The sequence below is a fragment of the Vitis vinifera genome, chromosome 14 (assembly GCF_030704535.1).
Source record: "Vitis vinifera cultivar Pinot Noir 40024 chromosome 14, ASM3070453v1".
NCBI lineage: Eukaryota > Viridiplantae > Streptophyta > Magnoliopsida > Vitales > Vitaceae > Vitis > Vitis vinifera.
The window spans coordinates 24,839,841-24,852,099 of NC_081818.1; the positions used below are offsets into that span (position 1 = coordinate 24,839,841).

Genomic DNA, 12,259 nt, shown 5'->3' on the forward strand with positions numbered 1-12,259 from the left:
TCACCATCATCACAGTTAGCGCACCGTTGGTGCCGAAATGTGTCTGTTGGTTGAGTTAAAAAGAGTTAACAGTTCATTCCTCAACAATGAAGTAAAAATACCATCCCTGGATTCACAAGTGACAAGTAGAGCGTCGCAAGCAAGCGGAGTCGGGCAGGGGAAATGCACTTCTCGTAGTGACGATCCGTGGTCACCTGGAATGCAGTCTCTTGACCTCAAAAGAAATCTTCCAATCGAGGATATTATATACAGCGTCTCTTTCATTTTTGTTAGCATGAGGCTTAGAATTATCTGAAAGCCTGCATCTCAGAAGGGAGAAACATTATGCAGTTTGGCATCAAAAGAATGAAAATGGCTTCTTGAATTAATGTCATCAATTCCAAAAATGAAGATGAGCTATAAGTTTAGAAATTTGATTCCGAGTTAAAATAAATTATTCAAATCAAGTACACTAAATGAGAAGGCAAGCCTGAGTGATATCCACGTTAGCAAGCAGCAAACCGCCCATGGAAAGAATTCCAAGTTCCAAAAGAGTGTCATCGCCTGAGCTGTGTCTCAACATAGTGTTATATGAACATTTGAAGATACTGAATAAAGATTATATTTCTCCCATTCAAGGAGGAAATTACTCAAGCTCTAAGATGACCTCCTTTGAAGCTTTAACTCGTTGCTGAGATTGGGAGGCAATGCATCAGGCTCCAGGTGCCAAGAGTCTTCAGGAATACCATGGATTTCAACTCCCGGAACAGTAAATGCTGCTATCCGGTGAGAAAAACTGAGCATTTCTGCTCTTGGAATGGTTCGGATCATCTCAAACCCATCAAACACCTGTCTCTTAAAGAAAGTTGTGTAACCTGGGACCTCAACTAAGCGGGCTGCCATCAACCCAGATTCCTCAGAGAAATCTGTAACAATCTCAACAATACAACACTGGTAATAACTTAAGTCAGATTGCTTCCATTTGCTGTTCCAGTTTCTGTACATTGCCCAAATTTCGCCTTTCTTTGGATATATTCCATAAGAAAACCCGTTTGTGCTATACTCACACTTCACCATATGTGAGAACCTAGACATCCCCAAGTTGATAGTGGTTTTACCAGCTCTAAATGACCCACAAACAAATGGCAACTTCTCACCAACCCAGTAGACCTCGTTATCTAGTTTGGGATGAGGCTCCAAGAATGTCACACACACTTCAGACCCTGAAACCACATTGTTTACTACAACATATTTCCGAGGCATGGAATCAGGACCAACATATACAGCCCATATTTGATTTGAAGCAAAATTGTTGGCTGACCATTTCCAATTCAATGATTCCGGCACAGGAGGAATAGGACAGCTGTGAAGGAAGGTGGGAGAACCACTTGAACTCCCTTCTACTGGTTTGGCCATGATACAGTCTAGAACATCAGGAACAGCCAAAGGGTCTAGTTCAAGCATCCCATTGGAGATTCTATCCATCTCTCCACCGGTGAATCTAAATGCTGGAACTTTATGAGAGAACACAAAGAAATTTTTTGCAGGGATGGGAAAAGAATACTCATTTCCATTGTTTGTGAATCTTTGAAAGACATTTTTAAACCATTCTACTTTCACCAAGCCTGCAGCCATAACACCAGTTGGGTTGGAGCAACCTGCAATGATTTCAACCATCCGTAAAATGCAGCCTTTTCTAGCTTCAGGATTAGAGCACCATTCAAATGGTTTCCAATCTTTGTACATTGCCCAAATGTCGCCATTTTGGGGATAAATTTGAAGTTGCTCATTTGGACTTGCAAAACAGTTGATCATATGGGAAAATTTTTTTGGTTCAGTAACAACAGTTTCATTCCTATCCACATTAAAAAATCCACACACAACAGGCAAACCCACCTCACACCATCTTCTCTCATGTGCAGTAACTGGTGCAGGTATCAGCCAACTGATGTGCAACCTAAAAGGAAACTTATATATGCTATTAATCCGAGCATACTTTCGAGGCATGTTCTCATCATCATAAGTAGCCCAAACCTGGCCAACTGTGAATAATTGGGGTTTTCTGATATACTCAAAATTGTAAAAAACTGGAAAACAATTCTTACCAACCTTCGATTTCACAGACCAAGATGACTTATCACTAGAACAATCAGAAACTACGGAGGAGGACATGCTGTTTGCAGTTTTCTCAGTTCCTACAGTAATTCTCCTCTTCACACAAGCAGAAATCATGCTTCTTTCCTGTGTGCAGGTCACCTTCCTCTGTTCATCATCAGCATGAATCCCATTTGTGACCTCAATCTGGGCAGGTATTTCAGGATCATGAACGTCCCTCTCCTCTATGAGATCATAAACCCCATTAATCAACTCAGCTTGAGTAGGCATTCCAGCATTGTGAAGATCCATTTTGCCAAGAAGATCTTGATTTATTATCCTCTTTAAAGAACATTCTTTTGAATTGCTCTCTTCATTGATTCCATCACTGGTATCACAAACAGATTTACTACACCTGACAGAAATTTGTGCAATATCTTCCTTGTGAACAAGATTCTCTCCAACAAATCCGCATTCTAAAGTTGAATCCAAATCCAAATCAAACACTGCACGCTTCTCTGGGTCTGAAAGCACAGAAAATGCATCCTGAATCATCTTCAGAGCAGATTCAGTGCCAGGGAAGCTAGTCTTGATGGGATCCAAAAGTCTCTTAAATTTATGAAACTGGTATCGAATGTCAGCTTCACCTGCAGCTCTCATTATCTGAAGCACCCAATACCAGTTGGTCCCACAACCTAAGAACCCATAGCCTGCAGAGGATAGTATGTCACAGACAGTGATCATCCCTGAGATGCCATCAAGAGCTGGAAAATGATGCCGCAGTTCATGTAACTTGGTTCTGGCACCCATGTAATCCTCGTTAGCAATCATCATTTTAACGACCTCTATTTCTTTAAGAGCCTTCCCCATAATGTCATCCATCCCTTCCTGTATATAAAGATGTATCGTTCTTCTTCTCTTGCTTCTGGAGAAACTTTCTGATGCAAAACTTAATTGTTGGCCATAGCCAAAAGGTACAAGAAAAAATATCTGCGATATATATTGTTTTTAAGCTTATCCTCTTTAAATTACATTATGAATTTGAGCCTGCAAAATTGATTGAGAAACTAATTAAAAGTAATTCATGGGTTACATTTTTTTAAATAACACTTCATTATTAAAAAAAATTGTTAAGAGATACAAAACCACAACAAGCTTAAGGTGTATAGACTTGTTCATTTCAGAAGGAAGAACCCTCGTTTCAAATTTGTTATTAAATTGCCAAATAATTAGATTAAACCATCCCAGAGAAGAATGTGACATGAAGGAAGCTCTGGAGTGTTCAGAATCCTCTATTGCTAATCATCATTGGAGATTTAAGGCATGCTGAGACACACATATCACATAAAGAAGCCAAAGATGGAATCACAAGATTGACAACCAACATGGAAAAAGAAAATGAAAGGGAAAATAACAAAATAAAAAGTTTTTCATCAATCAAAAATCTGAAAAATCTCTCCTATTAGCTATCAGCAATCAGGTATTGTAGCAATAAGCTGCATGAGTGACCCTCACCATTTACCAGAGAAGATAAACATCATGATAATCTAATCAACTAAATTAGGAAGAAGCATTGGGATAAAATATTGAACCCTTAAGTTATTAATAAAAAAAAGTGCATAATTTTTTTTAGGAGAAACAGAATCATGTTAAAAGGGAATAAAAGTACCTGAGAAGGATGAGGAGTCCTCCCCAAAGTTACAAAACCGATCAAACATGGCTAAACTCTTCCACAATACAAGGAGACCTGGCCTACCGGTATGAACCAGAAAGAAAAACAAAAGCCTCTTCACCAGCCCATACAAATTAAAAACCATGTATAATGAATCTTAATGATGAGCCGATTGATAATTGTGCAGCCAAACACATTACATAAAACACAAAGACATGCATACCGATCAAACAGCCACAATGATAAAAGAAAAGTAAGAAACCAAGTATCAAATCTGACAAAACAACTTCTTTCTTCTCTAGAAAGGAGAATTAAGATAATAACCAAAAATACAGGCCCCCTCGAGAAATGAAAATTTAGAAAATAACTTTGAGGGTCTGTTCATTTCGTGAACAAGATTTGCTTGAGTTGATTTTTGCCCCATTCTCAAGGGAATCACAGCAATACACACACAAATAAAATAAAATAAATCCAATCTCTATCTTTCTCATTCTTACCCTCCAAATTCTCAGCAAACAAGCGAAAACAAAGGAAGTAGGAAAATGGTGTGTTTGGGTGTGAATGAAAACCCTAGGAATAAAAAAATGTGAAAAAACTTAAGAGATTTTATTTTATTTTATTTTTTTTATGTTTATTATGGCTTCCACGCTAATTGAAGGCACGTGATTGGGATATCCACACGCGACTCATATTGGAAGCAGTAAGGCCGATTCTGGAAGCATGAAAAACAGTTTCCTGCCACTGCTGCTTGATCGATGAGTTATGTGCAGAAAATTTTCTCTCCGTCGCAAATTACTGTGCTGTAATTAAAATGAGGGTTTTTGAAACGGTCAAAAGTTTCAATCAATGAAAAATAGGAAAAAATTGATCTCTTTTTAAATTTAATCAAAATGTTATTTTAAAAAAATATATTAAAATATGTTTTTTTTAAAGGAAAATTGAATTTTAATTCATTAATATGAAAATATACTAATCTCAAATTTTTTAAATTAAAATTATCTATAATTATCTAAAAATAATTTTAAATATATGTATTTTTTAATGATCCGTATAATTATTTCCTAAAATACTAATTTTATCTATTATGTAATTAACATCAATCCACGACTACATTCTTCCACATAGATTTTATTATTATTATTTTATTATTTGAGATTTTTTTTCAATATTTATAATATCCACGCTTTTCAAACTACTTCACTTTTATTATGGGTCATGAAAAAAAATGTGTCAACTTTTCTTAAGAGTTGTTTGTTTCTTGAAGGAAAAAAATATCAAATAATAATAATAATAATAAATTTAAAAGGAAAGAAAATATTTACGGGATTAAATTGATGTTGATGACATGACAAGTAAATAAGTATTTTATGAAATAATTAGATGAGTAGTTAAAAAATACAAATATTTTAAATTATTTTTAAATAGATGAAGTAATATTGATTTAAAAATTTGAGATCATTTTTTCTATATATTTTCATATTAATGACTTATTTTAGTTATTACAAAACAATAATTATATTTAATAAAAGTTTTGATAAAACTTAATACTTAATTTTTAATGAGCTAAGATGACTTTAAAGCTAAAATTATACTTAAATTAATAAGTCATTAAATGAATTTATTCAAATTATTTTTAATTTTGAGTTTATTAATTTAAAGTCAACTTGTAAAAATTAAATATTAAATTTAATGAATATTATCTTAATTTTTTCGATTAAAAAAAATGAAAAGTTTCTCATAATTTTTCAAACATTTTTACATAATACATATTTTTCTAATTTTTCCTAAATTTTTTCTTAAAGTTAATATGTAATATGTAGAATATTTGAAGTATGTATATTATTGAAAACCACTCGGAGAATCACAGGGAAGCATTCTCAATCTAGAAGGTACAACTCCAAGAAGCAGGAACTGTAGGCAATCCACAGTCCCCCTATCAGCTATAGCAGAGATCTATACGAAAATTGATTTGACATCAGTCTTCGAATCTCAATAATGAGACCTCTTCATCCTTCAAGCAGGCCCTCCTCCAACAGGATGAGATTCACTCTTTTCCATCTGATCTGCGCTGCCGTCTTCTTCTCTCTTTTCGTTTTCGGCATTCAGTCTTCTCTCTTCGCCGGTAAGTTTCTTCGTTTCGTCAGTTAAGATCCCGATTTCTATCTTTCATTCCTTTTTTAATCATACCTGAAATGGGGCGGTTGCAGGCAGCAGGAGGATTTCGAATAACATCAACATTCAGATTTTATCGGATTTCCAGTCCAGTGTTCAGCAATGCATGGTTAGTCTTCCAATTTTAAATTTTATTATTTGATGTTTTATTTATAATTTGGATTTGAATTGGCTATGTTTAATTTCTGATACCGAGTTGAGAATTATGATATGTGTTGATCTGCAATTGATTTCTGAAGGATTGCGTGTGTTTAGGTTCAAATGCAGTTGAATTTTAGGGAACTGAAATGTTGCTTTTTTGAATTGCTGAGACTCTGTGAATATAGGGTTTCAGTTTATTTGTTGAAGTGCACTTTCTAGTTAGTCTTTGGTTCATATTGTGGGCTAAACTTGGAAACTTTGTGCAGGCAAACAGAGGGTTTGGAATTACTGCACATATTATTGACCACTGCAAATTGATTCTCAAGTTCCCTGAAGGCACTAACAGTACCTGGGTCTGCCTCTTAGCCCAAGACCTTATTTTATGCACTCATTTAGTTTTATGTTAAAATGCTGATTTGCTTTTTCTTTTCTGTTTCCTTCACAGTTCAATACACAATTTAAAAAATTTGAAGCCTTGGAATACAGTTATGATGTTTGTGAGACAATTTTGCTTTGGGAGCAGGTAATATTTTATTTATTTATTTATTTATTATTATTATTATTTGTGAGACAAGGTAATATTCAATGAGATCATTATGAATGCAGTATCGTAACATCACGACAGTTTTGACAAGAGAATACCTAGATGTTCGGCCAGATGGATGGTTGAACTATGCTGCAAAAAGGATAGCTCAATTGTATGTCTATGAACATTTCCCTTCTCATTTATTAGTCGCATTTCTTAGCTATTCTCATCCATATTTAGGCTTGATGAGGTGAGCATTTATGAGTGTAAAGTAAGCATGTCTTCTATTTTTCTGTTTGTAGGGGAGCTAAAGATTGCTCAAATCGGACTCTTTGTGAGGAGCATCTTAATTTATTATTACCAGCAAAACCCCCTTTTCACCCTCGCCAGTTTCAAACATGTGCGGTTGTTGGAAATTCAGGAGATCTTTTAAAGACAGAATTTGGAGAAGAGATTGATAGCCATGATGTGGTTATACGTGAGAATGAGGCTCCTGTTAATAAGGTAAATTAACATTTGAGTGTTTATTTGACTTTTATGAACACAGTAGAACTATGCCAAGTATATTGACTGGAAGAGGGATTTCTGCTTTGTAATAAGAATATGGCTACTATTCTCAGTATGGTTGCATTGGTTTTCTCTTTCTTTTGACTCTTCATTGTAATGATTAAGAGTATGTTCTTGTAGTGTGTACTTTCTTCTTTTTGGGAGGTAATAGCCAAGTAATCCATGGAATTACTTATTTGTCTTTATTGAAAACTCTGTAGAAATACGCCAAGTATGTTGGACTGAAGAGGGATTTCCGACTTGTAGTAAGGGGTGCTGCCCGTAACATGGTTACCATTCTCAATGGATCTGGTGAGTTCATGTAAATCACTTTATTTTTTTGATAGGTAAATAAAAATATATTAAAAGCGCTTGCAAAACGGCACATCAGAGTACACACGAAGTATACAAGGACAGGCCACAAGGCAAGCAAGAGGGGAGAGAAGAAGCAAAAAACCTACCATCCTACACAAGAAAGCCAACCCCCTGAAACCAACCCCCCCAGAAACCTCATACAACAGAAGAAACAAAACAACTCCCTCACAAGACAACTGTAGAACCCCCGTTAATCCTCCCCTTCTTCAAGGGTACATTCTTAAATATCTCCATACTGACACACCCTGCCCAAATGAACCCTTGCTTGCCCTTATATAAGGGTGGGATGCTTCTAAAAGGACAACATCTACATATCTCCAAAGTTGGGTGGAAATCCTTGGAGTAGTCTAGAAGGTTTTGGAGAATTCTACTACATGCTTATATGTAGTATTCTCTAACATATTCTGGAATTGTGAGGAACCATCAAGGTTCCAGAGTATTTCATCAAGGAGCCATCAGCATACTCTCTAATGTAATCTTGTTGACATTGTAATATATCATTGTATACACGATGGTTCATTGAAACAATGTCCTTAGCAATAAGACTAGTGTACTCTCTGTGAATGTCCCATGATATGATCCTTTCTTGTCTGAAGTTGTTGGATGGAAATCTAGACTGGTGAACATGAGAAGGCAAAGGTCATATGAGAGCAACAAATATTTTTATTGATCTTCTGTCTCTCTTTATTATCTTTTTCTGTATATATATTTTCTCTTGTTTGTCATCTCATCTAACAAGATAAAGACATGCATCAATGTCTGGAGATATTCAACATTTTAATGATTGGTACTTTTTTTTTTCCTGCAGATGATGAGGTACTCATCATCAAAAGTGTGACCCATAGAGATTTCAATGCAATGATAAAGGTGAGTTTGCATCTCAAACAACCAAACTATATGTTATTTTCCAAATAGATAATTAAGTGAAAAATGAGGTTTGGTTAGTTTTGAGGTTGGCCATAATAATTGCATGCCTGAAGATGGAGAGATTGTTGTGTGCTGGGTTGTTAAAAACACACTAGTTTCCTTGATGAAGACATTGCTCTTTGGAATCATTCTCTTTTCATTCTGCTTGGATTTTTATGTCTTAATTGAAACAGTAATCCTTCTTGCAATGGCATGATTTTGATGATTTTTTTTTCACTTATTTCAGAGTATTCAAAATCCAGTTTATCTTTTCCAAGGTATTGTGCTTCGCAGAGGTGCCAAAGGAACTGGAATGAAATCTATAGAACTAGCACTTTCCATGTGTGACATTGTTGACATATATGGTTTCACCGTTGATCCTGGGTACACAGAATGGTCAGTTCAATAATAACATTATTCCTCTTCCTAAATGGACACCCTGTTTAGTTTGTAGTATTTGGATCCTCTCTTGTCACTTAACATGGTTTATCATAGGATTCATAACATCCTTTCACATTTCTTCTCTTGTATATGGAACTGCAAATCCTGCAAGTCTTTATTTAGAAAATTGGTGCTAACAGTTTACATCAATATTTATGTCAGTCAGCATTTCATTTTCTTATATATTTCTCATAACATCTCTTATGTCATTCAATTACCTTTCAATGCATGGTTCCTTCTTTTATTGGCTGAGTATGCTTATAGTTGATACAAAAAATTCTTCCTTATTGATTTAGAGGCTTTCTTCTCATGCTTGTTAAACTGATGGGATATTGTTTATCTTCCTTTCCCTTTTGACTAGTTTTATGATATTTCTCATAGGACCCGATACTTCTCTACACCAAGGAAAGGACACAATCCACTTCAAGGAAGGGCATATTACCAGCTCCTAGAGTGCCTTGGGGTAGGAATTTTTCTTTTTCCTTTTTTAACCCAAATAATATGTTTACAAATTCTTTTCTGCGAAGACATTATACATGTATATATGAAACAAATTATGATTTCAAAATGACTTATTCCTAGGGTTTATGCTTGTCAGGTTATTAGGATTCATTCTCCCATGAGAGCTGAGAGGAAGCAAGATTGGTCAGATGTTCCAAGTCGAGCAATGATAAGCAGAGCACATGCTGCGGCCTTGCGCTTACGAAAGGGTCAAGCTGATCAGGCTGGAGATTTGGGACAATTTGGTAACTGTAAAGTGTGGGGCAACGGAGGCCCTGAGAATAGTGGGCCCATTTCAGGATCTCCAGACATGAGTGATCTTAGAAGAAATTCAAACTACAGTAAATGGGAGGCAATGCCGTTTGAGAGTTTAAGAAGGGAAGCGAGGGATCACTATTTTCAAATGGAAGGTGTTTCTATGTACAAAATGGATGGCAACAAATTGGATGACTTGGTATGCGTGAGGCATTCCTTCTTAAAATCCAAGGAATGAACGAAGTTGTAGGCTGACACCCTTTTGTACTCCTATATTTTGCTGGATGAGAGTCGGCCAAACTGAGTATCTTCATTTTCTCGGAGAACTTCAGCAAGATTTTTTGACAAGGATTCGTGTGCCACTACTCCTTTGTCCCAATTTCAAGCAGATGTCCAGTGCTTCATATCCAGAAAATGTCAAAGGCATCATAGGAACTCAACCCTTTCACATATAGAGGAGAGGAAATTTTTTGTAGTACGTGTAACCTTATGGAAAAATCTGTGGATATTGGAAGGTCATATTTACAAAAATCCCAAAAAAAAAAAATGGTGGTTCTTGTGCTATTTTTGTTGAATTTATAGTGTACTTTGCTACAGCCAAGGTATATTGTTTAAGAAAAAATATGAAATGATTTTGCTGATTTAGGTTTCTATATGTGGCTGCAGAACATTACTGACCGTAGTCATAAGAGACTCGTATCCATTTCTTAATGTTAACTAGTGATACAAGCTGCTGCTTTAAAACCATATTTGATGGATCACTTCCTATTAGCTGGACGAATTACCCCAGTCTAGTCTAATGACTCGCTATAGCTAACGTTGCCTTATTTTCCGTGCTTAAGATGTCCCATTATAGTCGCTTACATCGAAAATACCATTGGAAGCTTATATCTCCTCTTGTATGCGATTAGCGGAAACATTTTCATCTGGCTTTGAAGTCTTTACACAAATATTCTGAATTCAAATTTTCCCCTGAAGAAATGCTTCTTTGCAACAAAATGGGACTACGAAAAAGGAGGAAAAAGGAGGGGTTTCAGTTTCACTCCAATTTTTCTATTTCATTATTTTTTGTTGTTTAGTTATAATTTAATGTCATCCCTTCTAAGTTCTCGACCAGGGGTTCCCTTGGGATTGACTGCCAATGAACAACATATCGAAGGCGAGCCCCTTGACACAAGGTGGCCTCATCTCATGATCTAAAGATTCTACTCATGCCACTACACCTATCAGATCGATTTACGTATTATTGATTGTGATTGCCTTGACAGGGGCGAGGCATCTAAGATATTTTCCATGAACAAAGGAACAGAAAAACCCAAGACATTCACATCATCTAGTGAGGAAAAATCTCCCAGACGATGGGAACCATTTAAGAATTTTCCATCTCTTATAGGGCCTCAAAAAGCAAAAGTAACCTTATCTACCCTCGCAAATATCTCGCTCTTCGACCGTCCCCTCTAGCCTATAAATTAGAACTCCCTGCAATCAGAACACACCCAACCAAAAATTACACAAACCCAATCAAAATGCAGGCAGCTTTGTGCTTTGCCCCCACCCTTCTCCCTCTCACACCCTCCAGGAACTTTGCTACACCTGCAAGTTCTTCCCCTCCAAAGTTAGCCACCTCACTCACTTCCCGCCGTCCGCCAATCAAAGCAGCTGCCGCGGCCTACGACTCTTCTACAGTTGATTACAACTCCATGACCTCGTAATTCTTTATCTTTTTGGAATTGTTGTCTTTCTAATTTTCTTTATTAAATTCTGTGAACGTGATGCCCATTCCTTTCTATATACATAGTGTGTTTCCAGCAGAAGCCTGCGATGTAATTGGTGGAGAAGCCTGCTTGGCAGATTGTTATCCAGAAGTGAGGCTCAAACAGGAGGCTAGAAATAGGGCCGCAAGAACTGCTTCTGAAGTCACTGAGCGAGACTATTACGAGTACAATGATGCAAAAACGTAAATACTTCCTGATGCATTCAAATGTGTGATCAGACTCTACACAAAGACGTACTCATTACTGTCTCTTTTTACAGGGTGTTCCGGGCAGAGGCTTGCGATGATCTTGGAGGACTTTTCTGTGAGCGTGAGTATCAGAGGGGCGTCTACTAGAAGAAGAATAAGTCTGCATTATCAGGGAAACAAGAAGAAAATTTTCAATTTCATGTTTTGATTGTATATATACTTGGTATTGCTTGGATGTATAACCACATGTAATTTCCTGATAAGAAGGATATTTGATCTTTAGAAATCATTGTTGGTAGGAGTCTTACAGATCAAAGTTGCAGACAAGCATTCCAGCATGTAAAATTTATGAACGTGCTCATATAACAGGAAGAAATAAGAATCAGTTGCTGAGCAACAGCCTCTTGTAGTTGACAAAACTTGAAATGACTGCAATGAATAAAACACACCCTGCCAAAGGAAGATGATAAAGGGAGAGAAATAAAGTCCTTAAACATGAGAACCCATGAGAAAATTTGTGCTTCGTGTAGCTGTGGATGAGGATGAAGTTGATGGTGGCTTAGGTATGATGAACATAAGAAAAATTTGGAATTGAATAGTATGTAGCTCATCTGCTTGAGATCGAAAAAATCTGAGATTTTATTAAGGAAATTGAATTTGGTAAAAAAATTTGAACCTATTTTTTAAA

At 36.2% G+C, this 12,259-nt stretch overlaps 3 protein-coding genes across 4 annotated transcripts; 2 read left to right on the forward strand and 1 right to left on the reverse strand.

The window, feature by feature from the left end:
* Positions 1-344: 344 nt before the first annotated feature.
* On the reverse strand, positions 345-4,338 carry LOC104881643 (uncharacterized). 2 transcript variants are annotated; one of them, XM_010662382.3, is made up of 3 exons: positions 4,243-4,334; positions 3,743-3,825; positions 345-3,120 (listed from the first exon to the last, which is right to left on the reverse strand). In XM_010662382.3, exon 3 carries the CDS (start codon positions 2,953-2,955, stop codon positions 637-639), a length of 2,319 nt encoding a protein of 772 aa, XP_010660684.1. In that variant the 5' UTR covers positions 2,956-3,120; positions 3,743-3,825; positions 4,243-4,334; the 3' UTR covers positions 345-636. The 2 variants fall into 2 exon arrangements, with proteins under 2 accessions (XP_010660684.1, XP_010660687.1); XM_010662385.3 differs by lacking the exon at positions 3,743-3,825 and having other exon boundaries at positions 4,243-4,338.
* Positions 4,339-5,577: 1,239 nt separating this feature from the next.
* LOC100258280 (sialyltransferase-like protein 1) lies at positions 5,578-10,249 on the forward strand. Its single transcript, XM_002275633.5, has 11 exons — positions 5,578-5,867; positions 5,953-6,026; positions 6,325-6,411; positions 6,504-6,581; positions 6,665-6,756; positions 6,887-7,088; positions 7,352-7,442; positions 8,314-8,372; positions 8,659-8,807; positions 9,234-9,315; positions 9,451-10,249. The coding sequence occupies exons 1-11, from the start codon at positions 5,741-5,743 to the stop codon at positions 9,844-9,846; spliced, it is 1,437 nt and encodes a 478-aa protein (XP_002275669.2). The 5' UTR covers positions 5,578-5,740; the 3' UTR covers positions 9,847-10,249.
* Positions 10,250-11,083: 834 nt separating this feature from the next.
* Positions 11,084-11,857, forward strand: LOC100249844 (light-regulated protein 1, chloroplastic). Its single transcript, XM_002275833.4, has 3 exons — positions 11,084-11,316; positions 11,407-11,565; positions 11,643-11,857. Exons 1-3 carry the CDS (start codon positions 11,135-11,137, stop codon positions 11,716-11,718), a joined length of 417 nt encoding a protein of 138 aa, XP_002275869.1. The 5' UTR covers positions 11,084-11,134; the 3' UTR covers positions 11,719-11,857.
* Positions 11,858-12,259: the final 402 nt, after the last annotated feature.